We start from the raw sequence: 26,083 nt of genomic DNA, 5'->3' as shown, positions 1-26,083 counted from the left end.
AGATGGGCACCCCCATAAAAAGATGCAGTTTACTAAAGAAAACTATTATTTTTCAATGCTTGCAATATCCCAAGATATTATCTTTAGTATCTGATAATATTTATCTTCAACTAGCTTAGTTTTTAGAACTTTTATCAAAAAATTAAATAACTTTCCAAAAATTGCTTATATTTTACTTAAAAAACGATTAAATTTGTTGTTTGTTTATATATTTTAAGAAAAATTGTATTGTGCAAAGAAGATACCGTAGTCTAGCCCACAGCTAAATGTGGTTCTATAACTTTACACTTTTACTTAATTTTGAATATGGTGCTCATCTAGCCCCAAGGGTGTAAATTTATTAATATAATCAAAACAATTGAAATGTTTTTTAAATTTGATAAAAGTTTTGCTTCTGATTATCTACAGAAGATTATTTTATAACTATACGGCCAAAAACGTATGAATTAATTTGATTACGCAACAAAAATATCACTTTTAAATAAACAAATCTTATATGAAAAGGTAAATTTTTGGACTTCTATGTATTTTTGACAATATTTACGTTGTGCTGTTGATTTTTTTGCTGAAATTTATGGCCATCATATTAATTTAATGATATTTATCAGAACCCCAAATAATTTATTGAAATCGGTAGGAACGACACAAACTAGGGGTGCCCATCTTGCCCCGGGTGCTCATCTTGCCCCACATTCCCCTATAATTTTCAAAGCATTTATCCGGTACGGCTTGGGAATACTATAAGCTTTCATTATCATCAATAATATCCATAGTAAATAGAGTTTTCGATTAACAATGAGCGTCTAATTCTTATACCGCAATAAAAGGGAATACCGCAATAATGGGCAAATTACCCTACAGCAATTCTGATTTTTTTACTGGAATCCAGCAATCTAACTTACTGAGTACTTGTCAATGCTAACAGATTTGTTTATCAGTAGTTCATATGGCATATAATTGATGACCAGCAATCGATTTGAAATTTTGCCGTGAACCAGTAAACATAACTGCTGAACTTGTAACAGCACTTTTTTTTGCTGAAAACCAGTAAACAGTTTTACTTATCAACCGATAAACTAGAAACTAGGAAAAATTCTGCCACTCGTTTCATCAGTCAATTACTATTTTATTTAGAACAAAATTCAACCGATCAATCACATATTTGTCTCAAATTGGAATTTCTGAGTAAGTAGGGGGAGATCCCCCAGTACCGGACACTTAAGCCACTAAATTCATAATTCGTAAAATATTGGTTTTATGTGCTCGTGTTACGCATCTATGATAAATATTATCATTTTTATAGTGTACAAAAATAAATTTGAAAATATAAATATGAATTTTGACATTGCATTTTGATTATGTAATTTAGTACCAAATTGATCGATCTTGAAAGGTGGCACCCAATACCGGACACGATCTGGAAATGCCTCGAATTCTGTAAATTTGAACATCATTGAATGTGTTTACTATAGGAATAGTATATAATTGCCAATTCAATGCATTTGCAACATTAACAAGAACAATTTGAGCATTTCTTAGTTAGCAAGATGTACATAAAAAAACTCTTTCTTATATGATGAAAAATAGCACATTTTACGATGTTGTTCTGAATGTTCATTTTCCTTATTTTTATTGCATATTTAATACCATGATCGACGGAATCCATGAAAAATGAATGTATTTTGAGACACTGGTGCAATAATTACAAAGATATCATATAACAAATCAGGCTGTCCGAAACTGGGGGACAGGAGGTGCTGCTTAACCAAAATTGTAATTTGTCCATATTTAGTCCAATTATGGTACAAAATACCGTTAAGTCACCAGTCACCGTGCGGCCTCCATTCACCGTGCACATATACAAATTCCTACAGAATATTCATACAATATTCACAAATTATTCTTTTGTCAGCAAAATAAGATAAAACTGATGAAATTAAGTAGTTTTTGTCACAAAGCATTTTGAAAAACCTAGTTAATGTAGTTAAAATCATGTGAATTCTGTTTGATAATGATATTTCTCAACACTCTTAGTAGAAACGCCAAAAAATCACATTTTTTCATTTTAACGATAGAGTATGAAATTTTTTAAAATTTCAACAAGTTTTCACTGTGGATACTATTAGTAAGATGTATTTTATCGTATGAGCAATAAGATTTTATGCAAATTAGAATTTTTTATTTTGTTTCAGTCGAAACCCAAATGCACGGTGAATGGACCCTTTTCAATATATACACTCCCGTGCAAAAGTTTGGGTTCACCCCCTAAAAAACATACAAAAGTGTTCTGTCCATATCTCTGTGATTACATGTCCAATTGAAACTCTTTAAGCCGCATTCGAAAGGCAAAGAGTTATTCTCGCTTCGTATGTGTTTTTTTTTTTAAACATTCTTTGAACTTTGTATACTAAATTTTTACTTAAAGTTGTGACATTTTTCAAAAAACACACTGAAAAATCATATCTAATTTCCTCAGCATTGGATCGACCAAATTTTTAAATCAAAGTGTCATTAGAATCGTAATCTTATATTCTTTGAAAAGACCCCACGAAATTTTGGCGGAAAAATCTGAAAAGTATTCAAAATCAATGAAACAGTCAGTCAAGTCATCGTGCAAAAGTTTGGGTTCACCCCTCAGTATGATGCAAATCGTGCATAAGTTTGGGTTCATCTGAGCCGCACGCACATAATTTTTGTCAATATCTCTGCCATTTTTCAACCGATTTTGATAGTTTAAAGCTTTTTTGTGCGCAAATAATGACGCGTACATTATTGGTTTGAGATTTCACAGATTTAGGTAAGTTCAGGTGAACCCAAACTTTTGCACGATACACCATACTGAGGGGTGAACCCAAACTTTTGCACGATGACTTGACTGACTGTTTCATTGATTTTGAATACTTTTCAGATTTTTCCGCCAAGATTTCGTGGGGGCTCTTCAAAGAATATAAGATTACGATTCTAATGACACTTTGATTTAAAAATTTGGTCGATCCAATGCTGAGGAAATTAGATATGATTTTTCAGTGTGTTTTTTGAAATATGTCACAACTTTAAGTAAAAATTTAGCATACAAAGATCAAAGAATGTTTTTTGAAAAACACATACGAAGTAAGAATAACTCTTTGCCTTTCGAATGCGGCTTAGAGAATTTCAATTGGACGTGTAGTCACAGAGATATGGACTGAACACTTTTGCATGTTTTTAAGGGGGTGAACCCAAACTTATGCACGGGAGTGTATATGGTTCCTAGTACCGTGCATTAGTGTAAAAGGCATGAAACTATTCGGTAATATTAGATTTATTGTTATGTTGTCATTAAACTACTTCATATTTAGTTATTGAGTGAATATGGAATGGTTTGGACAATACAGTCAAACCTCCTATAACGGTTTTAATGAAAAAGTAATAATTTAGACAATTTTAATTTTTTTATGGTTTTTATTGTAAATGATGATTTGAATACTCTTAAAAGTGAGAGCGCACACTACTAGCAACATAGTTGCACCATCAACAACGTTTCTTCGAGATACAAAATTAAATCATGACGAAAACTATACGCACGGTAAATGGTGCACTAGTGTGCACGGTAAATGGTGACATAGAACGGTACGAGGCAACCTTAACATTACATTTTTAAACAAAATTTTTGAGTATTTTTTTGTAATGCATCACTAGTTTTAGATTTTTCCCTGAATTATTATATAATTGCACGCTACGTAGTGGTATTCTAGTGCGCTTCTAATTATTTGGAAAAGTTATAAAATTTTTTGAAGTGCAAATTTTTCTTAAATGCACGGTGAATGGTAGCTTGACGGTACATTCATACTATCAAAATAGGATTATGTTCGAATATGCTTGCGTGATCCAAAGTATTTTTTCATATTCAAAATAATTACTAAATAGGCTCAAAATTAAGGCAACACGTAAATTTTTTTGAAATTTTCAAACTTTTGTACTTTTTTAAGAAGGCATGCATATTTCAAGGATGTGCTGTTCTACGCAAACATTAGTCTCCATAATAGCTTCCTTTACTACTAATACACCATCTTGATTGGACCATGATTTCTCAATGTTTCGACTTTGTCCGGTATTGGGTGCTGTCCGGTACTGGGGGATCTCCCCCTACTATAATTGGAGAAATGATAATGCTATGCTATGCTATGCTAATATCCGCTCCCCCCCAAAGCATTGGAAAATAGTGTTTTATTTATTAGTGTGGAAAAAAATGTGTATAGAATGTAGTGGAATAGCATTTTCTATCATTTTCGCGACAACAATAACAAACATTACCTAAATTTTACACCAACCAGGAGCTGGCGATCCGAAATTGCTGTAAATCAGCAAGAAATTCCATTAGAGTAACATATAGCCCAGTGCTAAATAATCAGCAAATTGAAATGTTCTTTGCTGGATTTTCAGTAAACCAGCTGTCACTTTGATGAGAATTTGAATTGCTGAAAGATCAGCAAATTTTATTTTGCTGGATCGATTGCTGAATTTACAGCACAAAAAAATATCATGAAAAATTTGCTGGTTTACAGCAATAAAAATTTGGTGTGTAATGCCTCAAACAAAGTCAAGTAAAATACCTGTATAACTAATTGTAGATCCTGAAACATTTTGTTTGTCGTTTTGTCATTGTGTTTGAATGGTGCTCAGTTAAAGCTGCCTGACAGATTTACTTGTCAAGCTTGAACCCTCGATCTGGCTTCTGCCAAATCTCCCCTCTACCATGACCAATACTCAGACGGACTACTCATATTCCTTTGCTTTTTGGAGCTAAGGAAGCATGAAAATCAGCCAACCCAGAATTTATTTGAAATAGTTGGCACAGTCTATTCGAAACGATAGATAAAAATAAATTTAAAAAAAATGTCAATGTTAAGTTGTTGATTAAGTTTAAACACAAATAGTCTGTTCTGCTGTATAGTTTGTCTTCAACCCAAACCAACTAGATTCGTAACACTACATATATGCTGTTTAGTGTTCATTTCGGCACATTTTCCTTAAGTGGTGCATATTACCCCAAACAGCTAAAAATATGTTGTAAATTTCAGTTTATTTTCATGCACATATTTGGAGCATCAAAATAAACTGAAATGCCAACGACAAATCGCTTATTTTTCAATCGAATGCACTTTAAATTTACACGATCATGTAAAATTCAAGCATCTTTAGTTGAAAATTAATCGTGATGCTGTAACAATAGATGAATTTGAATTACTTTTACTATACTCTTCTGTTTACGTTACATTGACATTTAAATATTTTTATCTGTGCAGGAACCCCTCCACAATGAAATATATTCAATGGAACACCAAATAACATTTTATACTTTCAATGGCCACATTGGAATATGAACTTTCCTTAACCGAGTGGTTAGAGTCCGCGGCTACAAATTAAAACTGAATGGTGAAGGTGTCTGGGTTCGTTTCCCGGTCGGTCCAGGATCTTTTCATTATGGAAATTTCCTTGACTTCCCTGGAAATAGAGTATCATCGTACCTGCCACACGATATACGAATGCGAAAATGGCAACATTGGCAAAGAAAGTTATCAGTAAATAACGGTGGAAGTACTATTAGAACACTACGCTGAGTAGCCGGCTCTGTCCCAGTGGGGACGTAAATGCCAAGAAAAAAAAGATAAAAGGCCACATTGGAACCGATTACGGACAATTCGGATTGTGGTTCTTTCTTGTTGATTGGCTTGCTGGCGACTCGTTTAAGTTTGCGGAAATCTGAAATGTTGCCGTTGGGGAACAATTGGTATAAAAACCATATCGACCCAGAGCTTGAAAAGTATACCATAACTGTATAAATAATTTTCTTTTGGAGAGATTTTGTGATTCTGCACCATTCGACGAATGGCATTAATTTCATGATACAGTTTGTTGATTATTAGTTGTATACTGTTTTCTTAATATAAAATGACACAATTTTCAAAACCATCATTAAGGTAAGTTGCGACATAACTGATCTGCAATGATTGTTTTTCTTGTAATAGTATCAATAACTGCACAGTAAAATACTACCATCAGTGCACCAGATTCCGCCCATTCAAGGGAAGTTATGTGTTCAAATGTTTATTATAAAATAACTATTGTATCGATCAATACTATTTTTATGTCACAATGTAGTCCCAAGTATAGGTAATCAACGGCAAAATAAGAAGAATTTGTAAAACTTTCATAAAAAAAATTCAATAGCATTTGCTACTGCATCTAAGTGTTTCTATTTCCGCTCACGGTAAACTGATTTCTTGACGAACTTACTCATTAGCGTAACTTGAACTCAAATCTAGAGGGGGCTTGACCCTTCTGATCTAAAAAATCCCTTAAGTAAAGCGTATGCTTAGCATGAGAGTAACAATTTTTTAGGGGGGGCTTGAACTTTTCTAGGGGGGTCTAAGCCCCGTATTTACGCCAATGAACTTACTAAAAAAATGCATTATTTCGAATTTCGTTATTTATCGTGATATTTTTTACGGTCAAACCATAGCTACTTCTGCAATAAAGAAGGCTGTATACAAAATTCGACATTTATTTAAAATTTTGTTCAATTTTTTGCATGAGCGGTTATTGGAACACACAAAAATACCTAGTGGTCCAATAACCGCTCACGAGGTCTTGTGTTGTCAATATAAAGAATTATTTTATCAAATGAAAATAATGTCAGACGACTTCATTTCAAAGTTGTTAGTATTGCTAGAATATATCCGTGCGAAAAATGTAGGTTTTTGACGCGAAAAATCAATTTTTACACTAGTGAGCGGAAATAGGGGCATGAGCGGATACTGGTACACTGATGGTACTTGCATGAATGTCTACAATGTTACTGAATGACCGCTTTGAAACTGTTCTATTATTGACATATGTATAAGGTTTTTTCGTAATAGAATGACTACACTATTGTAACGACGTAAAATTCTTTATGTTTTTCTGTATCTCAAGAGTAATTCTTAAGTAATTCTTTCTACTTTTCTTATTTGATGCATAAGTTACAAATACTACTTGGGATCGATCACCCTGCTTCTACGCGTCATCAGGCATACCGCAAGGCATCTGTCCGTTGTTTTCCTTCTGTATTTTAACAACGTTCACTTTGTTGTGGAAGGGCTGACGTTCGCAGACGACCTACACGTTTTTCTGAGAATATGCACAATTGCTGATTGCCGTTATCTCCAGGACCAGATAAACGTTTTCGCTAGATAGTACGACCTCAGCCGACTAGTCGTCAATCCAACTAAGCCGATCTTTGGATACAAAACTTTTGATATGCCCATCGAACGAGTGCAATGCATTAAGGTGAAGATGAATCGAAGCTAAACCTCAAATTTACAAATCTGGAGAACCAAACAACTGTTTGAACTGAAAACTTAATCGATTGATCACCACCAGCTAGTATCAATCGATTAAGGTACCCCGGGGCAAGTGAGAATCCGGGGTAAGTGGGGCGTTTCGTCATAGCTCAACTAGGAAAAGTTTTTCATGGGGGTATTCTTCTAGAAAGTTGAAGATACAATGACAAGGAATGTATTTAGTACTAAAAATATTGTTATTTTTATTACCATGTGGTTCATGTAACAGTTGTCAGTTCAACGCCATTTTTAACTTGCATGACAAATTGTGCCACGTTTCACGTCTTGCATTGACTCGCAAAAAATAAATGTGTTTTAAATCGAATTTCCATCAGTAAGCTATAATTTTTAATATTATTACAAGCTGCTAACGATAAACCAGTATTTTGTTTTTATTTCATATGAAATTTTCGATGGTCTATCTTACCCCAAAATATATTTGTACCTGGGGTAAGTGGGACATATCAAAACAAAAACCAGAATCAAAACTTTTCGTACACGTTTCATACATTTTGCTAGAGTGTAGCACTAAAGCATTCAAACAAATGATTTTTGTCAAAAACGATCAACCTCAAATTACGTAATTGCATAAAAGGGAGAAGAAAAGTGTTATTATTCTTTATTTTTTAATTAATGTTTTATTTTTGAAATACGACTTCAAAATTGAACAAACACACAGCTGAAATTTGAAATGCATCATGAGAACGATTACTTTTCTATATTATTTGAACTTTATTTGTTATTTCTACAAAATTGAGTAGTGATGGAAAGCAATTCCATCCCATAAGGTGCTATTCTGCCATGCATATAAATAATAACAAAACATATTTAAAATTTCGTCAATTATTGATTGTTTATGTGCTACATTTTAATTAACAACTTATAAATGATATATTTTGAACATGTTTAATTCCTCTTTACGCTTTTATTGAGGAATTTTCAGTTAATATTAAATGTGAAGTGACATACTATTATATAAAGGGTTTCTTGCTAAAACGTAACGTATTTTATGGTTGATCCCTTATGTACATCAAATATGTACTTAAAATTAAAAATCTATGACTTATCAAATTCAAATTATTGTAATGGTTGACTTACTGATGTTGATTGACGCATGAAACTGGATGTGTCCCACTTGCCCCGCTTAGCGAGGTAACTGCGTCCATTGGCTCATTCTAAAACTTTCTTCCAAGGTTTTCACAATTTCGAAATTATTCGATTAGTTTCATGCACATACCAGCAAATATGTTGCCAAAACGTGATTGTGTTGTTGGATTTGAAAAATATTGACATTTGAAAATTTTATTGAACAATTTGTTTGAACTATCGTTTTTTTCGTTCCCACTTGCCCCGCGGTACCTTAAGTTTTCAACTTGAACGGATGTTCGGTTCTCCAGATTTGTGGTCTTGAAAATTTGAGGTTTGGCTTCGATTCATCTTAATTTTAAGGATTTGGGTATAATGTTGCATTCTCAACTGACATTCTCCAATCATACCTCTTACATTGTTGATAAAGCATCAAAAACGATTGGCTTCGTGTTTGAAACTACAAAAAACTTTACCTACATCTATTGCCTGAAAACGTTATACTTTTGTCTCGTTCGATCAACGGTGGAATATTGGTTTGCGGTCTAGAGTCCGAACTAACGATTCAGTTCAACGAAGATTTCATTGTTTGGCACTTCGGAGGCTACCTTGGAGAGACCCTCTAAGCCTCCCGAGTTACAAGAGCAGCTGTCAACTGATCGACTTGCAACTTTTGGGAATTCGAAGAGACGTTTGCAGAGCTGTCGATACTCTGAATGGGAAAATCAATTGTGAAGCTATCTTGCAACAAATGCATCTTAACGTTTAACTTTGTTTTCAACGATAATAGTTCGATGGTGAGGCGGCTTTCAATTCGTCGTACCAATTACGGATTGAGCAATGCTGTTCATGGTCTGCAATGTGTTTTTTAATCGAGTGGCGTCGATATTCGACTTCCACCTGACACGAAATATGCTTCGCTCAAATTGTGTTAGTTTCCTCGTTGGCCGAAAAAACTGAGGACATATTTAAAGTTTGAAATGATTTACGTTCTTGACGTTTTTTGTACACTCCATGTTTTGTCACGTTTGTTTTGTTATATACTGTGTATATATAATATAATTGGGATTAAAGATAGTCTATTTAAGTAACCCAAATAAATAAATAAATTAATAAAGCTGGTCATAAATAAATAAAGCTGAAACCGTCCAATTATACATTTTCAAAAGCCAATCTTTCCAAAACTTGACGTGGTGATATTTTCAAAAACGACATTGGATTCGTCAACCCTTTTTATTTCTGGCGTTACGTCCGAACTGGGACAGAGTCTGCTTCTCAGCTTAATGTAGTTATAAGCACTTCCACAGTTAAATGTTAACTGAGACTTTCTTGGTCAATTGACCATTTTGCGCATGTGTACACTACCCACCATAGTATGGAATCGCATCACCTACACAGAAAAAAATATTTAATTTTCAATGTGATGTAAACTGAAGTCTACTGTAAAAATAAATCAAATTCGTGTGTTGTTACAGCATTATGTAAATTTAAATGCTTATACATTCAATTTTCAACTAAAAATGGTTGAATATTACATGGTCGTGCAAATTTAAAGCGAATTCGATTGAAAAATAATGGATTGGTCCCTGAAATTTAGGTTTATTTTGATGCTCCAAATATGTGCATGAAAATAAACTTAAATTTACAACATTTTTTTAGCTGTGTAGTATTGCAACACCCCAGTTGAATATTGCAGCACCACGAAAAGTTTCACATCACTTAACAATTATAATATTTATGACGCAGTATCTCGAAATCTTTACTTCCTACAAAGTTGCAAACATCAGCAAAGTTGTTCAACAGCCTTATGGCGTGCATTATGTGATGTTTAGAATGCGTAATTTTGCCGCTATGTGGCGCTAGTGTGCATATTATTTGGTTATATTCCAGAGGACTCTAGCTCATAATCCTGACCACCTAGAAAAATCTTCTTTCCAGCAAAGCTGTTTAGAAGCTTGAAAGAAATTTGAGGCAGCACTGTTCGATTAGCTGTTTTGCCGCTAACTAGCGCTAGTGTGCAAAATTACTAACAAAACAGTGCTGTCTCAAATTGCTTTCAAGCTTTCAAACAACTTTGCTGAAGATATGAGTTTTCTAGGTGGCCAGGGAATTGAACTAGTATTAGAGCTTTCTAAAACATGACCAAATCACATGCACACTACCGCCGCTACGCAAAATTGCTAGCTAAACAGGACTGCCTTAACGATCAACGCTCCGTCATCATAATTATCGTCATCAACGAAACTTCAAAAGCAGTTTTTCTGTTGAAGACAAAAAAATATCCGATGAAAATATGTTCACTGTGTTTCGGCTGGAGAACAGAATGCCGTGAACACATTTTCCTGTAAATTTGCTTAATTTTGAACGAAAAAAGTGCTTTTGAAAATTCTGAAATCAATGACGGATCCTGCCCTCTTAAATTACTTTCAAGCTTCAGAACAACCTTGCTGAAGACACAAGTTTTCTAAGTTGTCGGGATTATAAGAAATGGTATGTCACGCTAAATTCCAACTTTTTTTTGAAAAAAAAAAGGTTTTTGTTTATGCTAATATAGTCTGTGCCACAACTATCATAACATAGTGTTAACAATATATTGAAAAATACATCAACGAGCATTTGAGAGCAAATACAAAAATCTAAAAAAAGTCGATTTTCAAGGACCACGTTTTTGTTTTTTTTTTCTTACACGTTAATGGTAACATCGAACAATTGTAACGAATAAGAATTTGTTTTTTTTATTGGAAAAGTTTGTTTTCATATTTATGAAGTAACGTAAGCAAAAAATGGTACTCTATATAATTACCGCTGTATATGACAGAGCTCCAAAAGTTGATTATACAAAAGTGACTTTCTAAAACCGACCTTATTTCAATACATAGTTGAGCTTTCTTAGAGCAATATTTTTTTTAATCCGTTTAACGTGCTCTATAAAGTAAACATATTTTTTGATAGAATAAACTTTTCCTCCTATTTTGTTTGAAATTAATTTTGTTCAAAACAAATCATCGAATCTTCAGAAGACACATCAAAAATGTAATTTCGTGCAAGATTTTATTTTCTATGCATTATCAACCTTGTTTTTTTTTTTTGTTTGTGGTGTTCAGTTGGAGCTGCCTGACAGCTTAACTTGTCAAGGCTGAACCCTCGGTCTGGCTTTTGCCAAGTTTCCCCTCTACCAGGACCAATGCTCAGACGAACTAGGCTCACTGTTTTTTGTTCGTATTGTGACGTCGTAGTTTTTGAAAAATACCCATATTCCATTGCTTCTGAGAAACGGAAGCATTGTGAAAATCAGCAGCTCCATCAGAATTTGTTTGAAATTGTAGTGTAGCAGTGTCATTACTAATACTGTCTAGTCGAAATGGTTTTGAATAATTTGTCATTTAAGTGCTATTCTGATTACTCCTGTCTTTTACGTAAGATTAGAGTCTTAAATGTCAATTGTCGTCAAGTCTTAACAAAATAGGCTGTTTAGGAGTAGTTCTAGTTAATTTCATTTTTTGTTGTTAAAAGTTTTTATTGGTCATTACGTTCATATATCCTTAAAGAGAAATGTCAATTTCCTTGTCAGTTCAACAATTTCTCGAAACTAGCATGTGTTCCCCAATGATCGATCTCAACGTCTTACTTTCCATAGTCATTTTTATAGTGAATATTTAAGAGTAAAATTACCTTAGGCTTCTATTACAGTCTCCTACAAGATTCACTTTTCGGTGGCAAATGCAAAGCTTCACAACGCCTACTTTCTACTTATAGATTTTGCGAAAATGAAGCTGGAATTAGAATATGTTACAAAAGAGGTATGCGATTTCTTACGCACCATACACTGCATTTTCAATTTTCATAAAAAAAATCTTACCGTAGGGGGAGAAGGGTTTGAAAAACCACTAAAATTGTCTTACGTAATTAATGGCCGCCCCAAATGGCTGTTCATGCAAGGCTTCTCTTAAACCGTTTTTGTTACTATCAAAAACTGACTACAAACGCAATGCGAAAACCTCTGCTGGCAACTATTACCGCTAGCAGAGAAATAAATAATTGCTTACATATAGGACGTTCTTCTTTCAGCACTGATTGTTTCTTGAACTAACACTTAGAAGCTAATTGCCCAAGTAACGTATTTTTGTTTTTTCACTTACTATAATTTTTTGTTGCCACCATATCGTTCAAACTCATTTTAGAACTTATTAGTTTTAACAGCTTTAATAAACCTTTGATAAAACTCCGTTAAACCCGAATAGGCCCACACTACAAGAGACAACCCATATATTAAAATTGTTACTAAACTTATTTTTGTATCGTATGAATACATCTGCCCCTGTAGTATACTATAAAACATACACGCAGAGAATTAACAGCTATTCAAAATAATGAATAATATTGTTGTTTTCAATAATCCTTTTCAATTTATTGCAATTAAAAAATGCGTTAAAACAACAATGATTATTATTAGAATAAAACGAATATATTCTTGAATTCAATGGGAGCGAACATAACAAGAAATTTGTTGAAACAAAAAAAGAAAAACTCTATATCAAATGAAAGTTTTAGTTGTCTCAATTTTTTCATTGTTGATTCAATTCATCATGCGTATACCATAAAAACTAGTTCGCCAGTTTGATTTTATTTTGAAATGGCGAGAAAGTGAATATTTCCAGTGCGTTGAATTAGATCAAAGTGTAAGGCGTGCAGAAAACTTCTGTTTAAGGAGATCCGCTCATCAATTTTTCATCACAGTTTCGAGGTATCCATAAACTATTTATGGTAAGTTTTGGCATTATATTTTTTTTCTTTTCACTAAAGAATTTTCGTGAGCTACTTGAGCTGATGATATCATCCTTTTGCGGATAAAGTTCATCTTCCAGTCAAACGGATTATGGAGCAAGTTTTATATGCTTACGCAAAATGAAAATAAAGTAGGCTTTTAAAAGCGATTATCGTGATTCATTTCATAAAAAGAAAAGAAAAACAAGGCTTCAACTCATAATAAGAAATTAAAATAATCGTTTTCTGCTTTGCACTAAAATTCCTTATAAACGCGTGGAATTTATGCCAAAGAAAATTAAATGGTGAAATAAAATCAAAATTTTCGATTTACAACAACACGCCACATTTTTGACATCATAATTGCCTACCTAATATTCTATTCCGTTCCATTTTCAGAATGATTTCATGCTCATTTCAATCGTTAATTGAAATTTCCCAAACACAACATAACCAGAAACAACGACAATAAAAGTGGATTCCATCTAGTAAAATCTTACTGGTCTCGTTTGGGACGGTTTAAGATCAATTGGTGTTTATTCTGTTCAATATAATCATCAATGAGTGCTTTTGATCTTAAAAATCCTTGCGCAAAGTCCTTCACTGGCTAAAATATTCTTAAATAAGATTAACAGATTATTTGATCTGTACTAAGACTAGGAGCCTTGGCTTAAACTTAATAAACTCAAGAATACAAGTGCTGTCGAAAAGGAAAACACGTTCTGATTCACTCATAATTGTCTACATGATTATCATTATCGACATAATGAAATTGGCAATCACAAGCAGACCACATTCCAATAACATGCATCAGAAAATTGAGTTTTGAGAAGACTTTAACATGACTTAGTGCAGTCCTGCGAGTTTTATTGTTTTCTTTGTAAGACAAACCAGTTGAGGTTTCGAATATAGGTTTTAATAAACACTACACAGCTCCTTCAAAATGCAATTTGTTATCAACAGTTCTGACCGGCATATAAGTTTTAACATAAACATTTTTAGGTATCTACAAAGCATTCTAAAGCGATTTTTACTGAAAAGACCGTTTAGCTGCTGAAGACACGTACTTCCTAGGATCATGAGCTAGAGCATAATTAATTTGACCAACTTACATGCACACTAGCGCCAGTAGCGTCAAAATAACGTCATAAAAATTTCACCCAATACCGTGTACCCCCGCTAATTTGAAAGGTACCTCGTGCCAACCATCGGGGTTCATTTTTAATTTGAACATCTAGTCACCCTAGAACAGTGTTTCTGGTTACCTCTTTCACTGTTTTGTTTTGATTTTGCGTTCCGTTCCACGGCGTTCCATTTCAGTCTACTCCGTTCCAAAAGCTAAATGACGTTTGAACCATTTTTAATAATCTGAACGATGTGCAAATTAGCGGGGTACAAATTAAAAAGTGTTCAGATTAAATGTGGTCAAACCAACGGGGATACCCGGTAAACACCATAAGGCTGCAGAGCAACTTTGCCGAAGACCGCAACTAAGAAAGTAAGGATTCCGAGATATTCATAAATATTATTATTTTTAGGTGATGCTAATCTTTTTGGGGGGTGCTACAATATTCAACTGGGGTGTTGCAATACTAGGTGCTGCGATTCCATACTTATGGTGGGTAGTGTATATCTGTGGCTGGTACGAAGATACTCAATGCCCTGAGTCGGTGTTTTTTTGCGAAAAGATCCTCGATCGGTGGGAATCGAATCCACTAGCATCAGCTTGATCTAGCTGAATAGCTGCGCATTTACTGCTACGGCTATTTGAAACCCTAATCCTAAATTAAGTGAATACCGGTATTTTAATACTACAGTACAGACAAAAAAATATGTTCCGCTGCTTTATCTACGGAATATACACCGAAAACTTCCCACAGAGAGTTAACCAAGAATTGTTTAGAGGTAGAGAAGTTACAGCTTTTTTTTATAGCTTGATCAAAAAAGCACATTTGTCTAGAAATGTCACAAATTTTGGGGGCGTCAATATCTTAACTTCGTTATCATAAATTATTGATAAAGATTTAAATCTGTAGACTCGATCATGTGGAACACGAGTGGGACATGTTTGTGTCATTTTACTTTACTACACCTTTCGAATATACTACAAACAACCCGTTGGGGAAAAAATAACATTTACTACAACGCTACTGGCAGTTAGCTTTAGAGGTTGCTACACATGCTTTGAGATTGCGGAATTATGTGGAATAATTTACTTTTGAGTAAAAATAATGGCATTCTGGATTTGTTATGATAATTTTAGAAGCCATTTTAGAAATATTGTGGAAATATTAGATATCTTGAAAAACTTTCAAATTCGGGTGGGAACGGGATACCGGTAGGGGGACACGGGGCAGTATGGACACCCTAAGGAATTTGTCTATTTTGACTGTGAGGACATGAATATTATACTGTTTTTTATTTGCAGTATGCTTTTTAGAGTTCTTAAGCATTTGTTAAACATGGTTGCATAATGGGGAAAAAAATATTTTGTTTTCAAAAATAGGTTTAAAAAAAGCTTATATTTGGTAGTCGCCATCAAGCTAGCGGGGCAAAGTGGACACCCCCATGGGGCAGTATGGACACCCAAATGTTTATAGAAAATTGTCCCGCGATCGTTCTTAAAACCTCGAAAAATGAAGTTCACATTCAGGAAACCATTGTGACAGGTCACTGTGCCACTGGAAACATGATTAAAACCAATTTACGACATTTTTCGTAGAGATGCTTTCAATATTGCCTCCAAGTTAGTTTTAATCAAGAATTGACGATTTTCAACTGATTTGTGGTTCCGCTTCATAATCATTGCATTGAGTGCTAAATATTTTTGGATAATTTTGTATTTGAAGTTATATTTTTTTCTCTTTGAAGTGTCAACTCTACTTTGTCACCCGGTGTCCATATTGCCCCAACAGTATAAGAAATTTTTATATAAGTTTTTCAATGTCTTAAAGTACCAGAAAAAAATCTACGCTATTTTGGAATATACCATAAATAATTGAAGATTTAATCAAGAGCTACATTATCGGTCAACTTGCAGTCATTTGCCTCTGAAACCTTATTTGGTGAGGTGTGAATGTTATAATTTTCGAACCAAATAAAAACATGCTCAATTTTTCTATTTAAAATCAATGTTTTGAACATTTTTTCTGAAATTTTAGTGGATAATTTACTCCTCCGACAGGCAACTGAAATATTGTTTGCATTTAAAGTGTAAAAGTATTCGCTTATGCAAGGGGGTGTCCATACTGCCCCCGGTACCCCTAATTATTCTTTTTGAAATTCTGAGACTATCTTCGAGACGGTATATCTGTAAGAATCTATTAGATTTAGGTGGGATTCCTGCAAATTCTGGTGTGAATCTTTGGAATTCTTGCAAAAAAAAAATTGAGATTCAGTTGATTTCCAGTTCCGTAAGGATTTCTGAGGAAAACATTAATAAAAGTCTTTTGAATGTCGGCAAATATCTACAGTATTCCTTCCGATGAGAATTTTTGTGATATCCAAAAGAATCTTAATAATTTTGATGAGAACTCTAGTGATTTAGGGGGATCTTCATTGAGGTTTATATTACTTGTTGTTGCAAACAGTGACTTTTTAGTAACCAGGTAGGTCAAATAGTGACCATATCACTAAAAACTGACTCGCTACCAGGCCTGAACAATACTACTAAGAACAAAAAATCCATTCGTTTACTCACCATTAGAGCTTTTCAGGTCTCTGTGAATGACGGATATTGGCGCTTCGCAGTGCAAGTATTTCATCCCCCTGGCAATTTGTATTGCCCAGTCCACCAGCACATCCGGGGGGATTTTCCTGCCAGCCAGTATTTTGTTGAGCGATCCTCCACGAGCATATTCCATAACCAGACAAAGAATCGGCTGTTCCAAGCATACTCCTTTCAATTCGACGATATTCGGGTGCTTTAGTGACCAGAAAAGTTTGGCCTCTTTCAGTACATTTTCCCGGGTTCCATCAATGTCCTCATCCTGACGGGAAGCCTTCACGGCCACTTCCAAGCCATTCCAAAAGGCACGATGAACTTTACTGAACCCACCAACTCCAATCACTTCTCGGAGATCGAGCTCTTGAAACTTAATCTCCAATGGCTGCACATTTAACACTGTCGGATCTTCATTCGTGACGAAATTGGATGGGAAAATCCCAACCCTGTCACCGATTTTACCCGTCCACCAACCCTCGTCTCCGGAAATACTGCTGTCCATTGACAGGACAAAGACAATCTGGCCAACCCGCAGCGAGAGTTCATCCTCGCCCTGGGCCTGATAGTCATACCTGGCCGTCCACAAGGGCGACATTCCGACGGCCGAAGGTTCTTGCGGATTATTTTGCTTTTGTCTGCCTCTTCCCGAAACTATCAACATTCGATGCGATTTTTCCCCCTGTTTCGCGATTCCGATCAAAACAACGAAAACATTACGAGCTCTCTGCGCACTGAATCGGTCCCCGGCGAGACCAATTGATTTCCACTATGTTTCGCACTTTTCGCTTCGCTTTGCACAATTTTTATTGCCGAAATAAGCAAAAATTAGCACTTATTTTAACAAAAACTACATCATTTGCAATATTTTTCTTCTGCTATTTTCAGCGACCATGTTTGACACCAGTGATGCCATCAAAATGGAAATATTAGAAATTGAGTGCGAGCCAATGTTCCTCTGTTAAAAATATTAATTTAGTTTACTCTATGCAAAAGTTAAATATTGAAAACTAAAGGAACGCCAAAGCGAATCATATGAGAAAACCATACATCAGGGCAAAAATCCAAGACTATTATACGATTGAACGGTTAAAACATGCAACAAATCGAGCGCCGAAAACATAAACAGATCAGCTCCCCGAATAGCTGGCCACTCTGAAGACCCCTTTCAGTATCTTCAGGTTGGTAGTGGGTGACGCTTGCGTGACGTTAGAAGATGGCTTTGCAAGATAATTATAATTGAGGAGAACATGATCAAGACAAAAGGTTCGAGTATCTACTAACTTCTTGGCATGAACACGCTAAAAAACTAATATACAGTGGGTGGTATGAATAAAAAACTTTGAACTTTACTACATGTAGCATCTACTCAAAAACAAAATCCACAAAGTTTACTACACTTTTGGTATGAATAAAAAAATTTTCGAACATGTAGTACTTACTACTTTCGAACATGAGCAGTGACTGAAGCTGCACGTTAAGAAATTTCCATTCAGAGTGCAGAGTGATTCTGCACGTAAAGAACAATCTATTCAGAGTGACGCCTAAAATTAATACAATCATGCATATGAAGAAAATGCATCATTCCTTGCTGTGCGCTTGAACAAGACAGTTCAGTCTTTGGCAGTCGGTAGTTTTTTTTTTTTTTGGTTTTTTCTCCCACCGCCCGAGTGGGTTTTTACCAGTGCAGTTTACTTCTGTAGTGCTATAGACCGAGCACCGTGAAGGAAGCGAACCAGATTGGCAAAGGTCAACTGGTATCGTGCCACCATTTGATTAATATTATCACCATCATCCCCCGGTGATTGGTTCCCCGCATACATCAGTGTAGCAGACCAGCAGCGGTCATCGAACGGGAACGGATAAGTATCAATTTGTATACCTACTCCACATCTATTGAATTGCTTTCGCATCTCCGAACAAACAGTGTTGAGTTCAAGGTTGTTTGTTGTTTCTCCTCTGTCTCTCTCCCGGTGCAATTTCGGCCGTATAGGGGAGTTGGGTACAAAATAGCCCACTGATTGGTTAAGTTTTTTTCTCGATTTTTTTTTTTTTTTTTTTTTTTTTTTTGTTAATTTATTTTGCCTATTTAGGGGAGGTGTGTACAAAATAGTCCACTGATAGGTTATTTTTTTTTCTGCATTTTTTTTTTGTTTTTTTTTTATTATTATTTTTTTTGTTTTATTTTTATTATTATTTTTTTTATTATTTGGTTGCGGTTGAATTCTTTTCCGCATGGACGAATCGGATGGAGGCGATACGCCTCCTAAAGATCTCGTTGCTCGAACGCGGTTTTATCAACCGTCTTCGGCTGGGCCTTGGGTTGTCTATTTCCGGCGCAAAAATAAGATTTTGAATGTGCTCTCGATCTCTAGAGAGCTGACGCGTAAATATCCTGGGACCGTTATTCACCAAGTGAAGCAATCCAAGCTGCGTGTAACTGCACCTAGTTACAAAGCAGCGAATGAGATTGCTCAGCATGAGGCTTTTACTGTGGAGTACTTTATCTACATACCCGCCAGAGAGGTCGAGGTGGAAGGGAAAATTATCGACGCGAGTCTGACATGTGAAGACATTAAGACTGGCAAAGGCATTTTTGAGAACCGGTCCATTCCTGATGTGGCTATACTGGATTGTAAACAATTGCAATCAGTTTCCATGGAAGGAAATAAGAAAGTGTTTTCGCCGTCAGCCTCGTTTCGTGTAACTTTTCCTGGTTCCGTTCTCCCGAAATTTGTTTGCATCGATAGTGTTTTTTACCCAGTGCGCCTATACGTGCCGAAGGTATTTAATTGTACCAACTGCAAACAGCTTGGTCATAGTGCTAGCTTTTGCGACAACAAGCCCCGTTGTGGCAAATGCAACCAAGCTCACTTGGAAGATGCTTGCACACAGGAAGCTGTAAAATGCAGCTACTGTCGTGAGGATCTTCATGACTTGCAGAAGTGCCCGGCATACAAAAGGCGCATTCGAAATGAGAGTCGCTCCATTGTGAAGCGCTCCAAGAAGACATATGCGGAAATGGTAAAATCTTTAAAAAAATCCGCAGAAGAGTCTTCATCAGCCATCCCAGTTGGTAACTCTTTTCAAGAGTTGTCTTCCGATGAAGCGAACGACGACGAAACCGATGGGGGAGATTCTTCGGAGGTACACGCACCCGGTAAAAGAAAGTCTCCATCTTCTCCGGGACTGCGCCGTAAGGTATTGAAATCTTCCCTCAGAAGTTTGCCTAATCCCAAAGGAGGTGGGGCAAATTTAAAAATCCCGAAGAAACAGGTCTTTGATGCTTCCGTTCCGTGTTGCAGCAAAGATCTGCCGCCCCCGCCTCCACCGACTAAATACACTTCGAAAAGAAGCTCTAGACAAGATAGCAAGAAAAAAGCTACTGAAGTCCCTCGCTCTTCCTCGAAAACCCCCCGGGCTAAGCGAGGACTGTTAACTTTTACGGCCCTTGTGGATCGCATATGTAATGCTCTCGGAGTTTCAGACTCATTCAGAGGCATACTCGACCTTTTTCTCCCCGCAATAGAAGAGTATCTCAGGGAATTAACTATTTCGTGGCCCCTCCTTGCTTCGATCATATCTTTCGATGGCTAATTCATCAAGTGAGGTACAAGATATGATAACTGTGCTACAGTGGAACTGTCATAGTCTAAAACCTAAATTAGACACATTTAAGTTTTTGCTTCACAATTCCGATTGTGATATATTTGCACTCTGTGAAACATGGCTTTCTTCTGAAGATGATTTTAACTTCTACGATTTTAACATTATACGCCAGGATCGAGATGATAATTACGGGGGTGTGCTTTTAGGGATCAAAAAGTGCCATTCATTCTACAGAATCCCCATCCCGACTCATCCAGGCATAGAAATCGTTGCTTGCCAAATAAACGTAAAGGGTAAAGATCTTTGCGTAGCTTCTGTTTACATTCCTCCAAGAGTTTCAATAAACCGCCGTCTTCTTTGGAATGCAGTCTCCATGCTCTCATCTCCAGTTTTAATACTGGGTGATATGAACTCACATGGTACTGGATGGGGCGAATCTTATGACGATTATAGAGCGGCTATTTTCTATGACTTATGCGACGATTTCAACTTGAACATTTTGAACACAGGTGAAGCGACACGTATTTCATCCGACGGCAAAGAAAGCCGCATTGACCTATCTTTGGGTTCAAGTTCACTATCATTCGATTGCATGTGGAAGGTGATTGATGACCCCCATGGTAGTGATCACTTGCCCATAATAACCTCTATCAGAAATAATCTTGAAAGGTCAGAACAGTCAATTCAGGTTCCTTTTGACCTCACTAGGAATATCGATTGGCAAAAATTTGCATCAGCGGTAACTTTCGGTATCGAATCATTCAACACTCTCCCACCGTTGGATGAGTATCGATTCCTAACAGAATTGATTTATAAAAGTGCATTAGAATCCCAAAAACAACGAGTTCCAAGTGCATCCTTCAAAAGACGACCAGGCACGCCTGGTTGGGATGATGAATGCACTCAGTTGTATCGAGAAAAATCTAATGCCTTCAAAGCTTTTCGTAGATATGGTACCTCAGAACTTTATTTAGAGTACTCGAAGCTCGAAAAAAGACTGAAGAATCTTATTAAAGCGAAGAAGCGTAGCTATTGGCGACGTTTTATCGATGGCCTCTCACGAGAAACTTCAATGACGACGCTTTGGAGAGTGGCTCGCAACATGCGAAACCGCTCATCCTCAAATGAGAGTGACGAATACTCCAACCGATGGATATTCAACTTCGCAAAAAAGGTCTGTCCTGACTCAGTTCCAGCTCATCCGCCTTTTTGGGAAACTCCAAGAGACGATTCTTTGGACAGACCATTCACTATGCTGGAATTTTCTATGGCTCTTCTTTCATCAAACAACTCCTCTCCGGGACGCGATATGATTAAGTTCAATCTTCTTAAAAATCTCCCCGATATCGCTAAAAGACGGTTACTTGACCTGTTCAACTCATTCATGGAGCACAACATTGTTCCACCGGAATGGAGACAGGTCAAAGTAATAGCAATTCAAAAGCCTGGGAAACCAGCGTCTGATCATAATTCATACCGCCCGATCGCTATGTTATCATGTTTAAGGAAATTGTTCGAAAAAATGATCCTATCGCGACTCGACCACTGGGTCGAATCAAACAACATGCTTTCCAGTACACAATTTGGCTTTCGCAAGGGCAAAGGAACAAACGATTGTCTAGCGTTGCTTTCATCAGATATTCAACTAGCCTTTGCGGACAAGGAGCAATTGGCTTCGGTTTTCTTGGATATTAAGGGCGCTTTTGATTCAGTTTCCATAGAAATATTGTCAGAAAATTTGCACAATAGTGGACTACCTGGAATATTGAATAATTTCTTGTACAATCTGTTGTCAGAAAAACACATGAGCTTCACTCTCGGTCAACTGACAACTTCCAGAATTAGCTATATGGGCCTTCCCCAAGGCTCATGTCTGAGTCCCTTGCTTTATAATTTTTATGTTAAAGATATTGACAACTGTTTGGAAGAACCATGCACGCTAAGACAACTTGCAGATGATGCTGTGGTTTCTATGAAGGGCCCACGAGCGGAAATCTTGCAAAGACCATTGCAAAATTCCCTTGATAATCTATCCACTTGGGCTAGAAATTTAGGGATCGAGTTTGCTCCGCAAAAAACTCAACTGGTCGTATTTTCAAGGAAGCGGAACCCTGCCCAACTAAAGCTTAAGCTTTTGGGAACAGACATCGACCAGTCTTTGACTTCAAAATACCTTGGGGTCTGGTTTGATTCAAAAGGCACTTGGCGAACTCATATTAGGTATTTAACGGAAAAATGTCAACAAAGGATCAATTTTCTACGAACAATTACCGGAACATGGTGGGGTGCTCACCCGGAAGACCTCATAAAACTCTATAAAACAACCATTCTCTCTGTTCTAGAGTATGGCTCTTTCTGTTTTCTCTCAGCAGCAAACTGCCACTTGATTAAATTGGAACGAATTCAATATCGTTGTTTGCGTATCGCCTTAGGGTGTATGCACTCAACACATAATGCGAGCCTAGAGGTTCTGGCAGGGGTTTTACCGCTACAGAACCGATTCTGGGAGCTCTCGCTAAGAATACTTATTAAGTGTGGAGTGAGCAACACACTCGTCATCGAAAACTTCGAAGAATTGCTCAAACTGAACACTCAGTCAAAATTCATGAGAGTTTATCTCTACTACATGTCATCTGACATTAGCCTTCCATGTTATAACCCTCCACGTGTACGCTTCGCCAATGACAGTTCCTCTGTTGAATATGATCTGTCCATGAAACAAGCTATTCATGGAATTCCAGATCAACTTCGATGTATAACTATTCCACGTATTTTCAACGCAAAGTTCCAGCATGTTGATTCCTACAGGAGATATTTCACTGACGGGTCTCGTATAAATGGATCCACTGGTTTCGGTGTCTTCAATGAAAATTCTTCCGCCTTCCGAAAACTTCAGGAACCTTGCACGGTTTATGTTGCTGAGCTGGCAGCAATCAACTTCGCTTTGGGGATGATCTCAAACATGCCCGCAGACCACTTCTTCATCTTTTCGGATAGTCTCAGTTCAATCGAGGCACTCCGATCGATGAAACCCGTAAAGCATGCATCTTACTTTCTTACAAAAATAAGAGAGCAGATGTGTGCACTGGTCGAAAGATCATACAAGATTACCTTTGTATGGGTCCCCTCACATTGCCTAATTTATGGCAATGAGAAGGCGGACTCTCTCGCAAAGGTGGGCGCTGAGGAAGGTGAGATTTATGATAGACGAATTTCACACGATGAATTTTTTCATTTAGTACGTCAAAGTTCTCTTCGCGGTTGGCAAAGCGATTGGCTAAATGGCCAACTGGGACGGTGGTTACATTCCATAATTCCTAGAGTTTCCTTGCGAGCCTGGTGGAAAGGTTTGGACATAAGTCGAGATTTCATTCGCGTGATGTCAAGACTTATGTCCAACCATTACTCGCTAGATGCACATCTCCACAGGATTAACCTCGCGCTGAGCAATATTTGTAATAGGTGTGGTTCCGGTTATGATGACATCGATCACGTAGTTTGGCAGTGCCCGGATATGGACGCCTCCAGAGCGCAACTTTTGGATACCCTTGCGGCCCGAGGTAGACAACCCTATGTTCCAGTTAGAGATGTGTTGGGCACCCGCGATCTTATTTATATGGTCGCAATTTACGATTTTCTTCGCTCGTCTTGTATAAAAGTTTAATTCTCTTGTGTTCTCTTCCCCAGTTTTTTTTTTGTGTTTTGTCCACTTTGTGTTGGATTGAGGATCCTGGCCATCCGGCAGTCGAATACCGGCAAGAAATCGCTACCAACGCCATGAAACGAGAATCAAGATGCCACGTTATACCTCCCGGATGAGCTGCTGAGAACCCTGATTCCAATCCCTACCAAGTCCTTCCTTCAAAAATTGTGACCACTAACCTCGAGCTGCCACGAGTACCCTGGCTCCATCCCATATTAATGTTGAAAAAGCCAATTAATTGTATGTAATAAAAATACAAAAAATGAATTTCGGCTCTGTAAAGCGTTAAACGCATTTGAGCCTCAAATAAACGAACTAGATAAAAAAAAAAGAAAATGCATGGAATCTAATCGATTACGCGATAATTTGCACAAATCATGAAGGTGCTGTTATTTGACAAAATTTGTAGTGTAATTTTGCGATTAGTCTGGTATTCTCTTTATGTCTATGATTTTATGATGATGGTACATCAAAAAATTTTCTGGGTGGTTTTCGGCCTTCGCCAACGCCAGTGATTGATGATTTTTAAATACTAGCTTAACATCTATGAAGAGATCTTGAGATTACAGCTATCAAATTTGGAACCACATATTTTCTAGCATCAGTACTGAGATTCTGGTGAAATTGCGGTAGAATTTTGATGCTCTCCGTGTGTTTTCTTAACAGCATGTTGAATTCCGGAAGTTCTAAGTGTTTCTACGATATTCTCGCTATTTTGGTGGGGATTCTGATAGTATCCTTGGAATGTCTAGAACTTAGAATGTCGAGATTTTTATGGGAATTGTAGTGATTCCATTGGCAGTCGTTAGAATTCAATGAGGATCTCCCCTAAAACACCATGGTTCCCTTTAAAATTATCAAAATTCTTGTCGATTTCACAAAAAATCCCATTGAAATCTATAAAATATTTACCGACATTCCAATCGTTTATATTAAAGCTTTGCTTTGAAATTCCAACGGAACTGAAGATCAACGGAATCTTAAAGGTTTTTACAATAACTACGAAGATTGGTTTTCAGAATTACAAATATTCACACAATAATTCGCAGGAATCCCACCGCAATCTCATAGATTCTTACAAAAATACCGTCTCAAAGATACCCACAGAATTCCAAGAGATTAATATTCGGAATCCCATTCCCACCCCAATTCTAGAGTTTTTAACAGATTCCTAATATTTCCGCAATATTCCTAGAATGGTATTTAAACTTCCAGAATTATCACAAAAAATCCGACATCCCTATCGGAATCCCAAAGTTCCTACAGGAATTCCGGAATTCAAAAGGAAATCTGAGATGTCAGAGTTTACAAGTAAAATTTCAAATTACATTATAAATATCTGAATTCCTACCGACATCCTAAAATTCCTAGAAAATAACATAATTATCGTAATGCCAGAATTCACACGGATATTCCTAAGCAAAACTCAAAATACCTTCCGAAATATCAAAACTCATATCGTTTTCCCATGATTTTTACTCAAAAGTAAATTATTCCATTCAATTCCGCAATCTCAAAGCATGTGTAGCAACCTCTGAAGCTAACTACCAGTAGCTTTGTAGTAAATGCTACCTTTATTCATAGCAATGCGTTGTTTGTAGTATGTTCGAAAGGTGTAGAAAGGAAAATGACACAAACATGTTCCACTCGTGTTCCACATATAGCGTTTACTACCGAGAATGTACACGGAGAAATATTTTTACCTAATTTTTAAGTTTACTTTACCCAAAATTAAGTATATCGATTATAGTTTCAACCCAAAATCACTCGGTTTTCTCTTTCTCCCACACGAATGTTGTCAAAAATAGAGAGAGCTGCATCTACCCAATGGGGGTACTT

At 36.5% G+C, this 26,083-nt stretch overlaps 1 protein-coding gene across 3 annotated transcripts in view; it reads right to left on the bottom strand.

Annotated features, from left to right (window-relative positions):
* LOC5577102 (mitogen-activated protein kinase kinase kinase 11) overlaps positions 1 to 17,840 on the bottom strand; it is a 112,483-nt gene extending 94,643 nt beyond the window's left edge. For all 3 annotated transcript variants that reach the window (XM_021853216.1, XM_021853218.1, XM_021853217.1), the window contains exon 1: positions 16,912 to 17,840. In XM_021853216.1, coding sequence (XP_021708908.1) covers positions 16,912 to 17,596 — 685 coding nt within the window. In that variant the 5' untranslated portion in view covers positions 17,597 to 17,840. The remainder of the gene's footprint in view (positions 1 to 16,911) is intronic.
* Between the last annotated feature and the right edge of the window lie 8,243 nt (positions 17,841 to 26,083).

Source organism: Aedes aegypti, chromosome 3 (assembly GCF_002204515.2).
Source record: "Aedes aegypti strain LVP_AGWG chromosome 3, AaegL5.0 Primary Assembly, whole genome shotgun sequence".
Taxonomy (NCBI): domain Eukaryota; kingdom Metazoa; phylum Arthropoda; class Insecta; order Diptera; family Culicidae; genus Aedes; species Aedes aegypti.
Note: the sequence above shows the minus strand (reverse complement) of the source record. Positions and strands in the feature narration are given on the sequence as shown.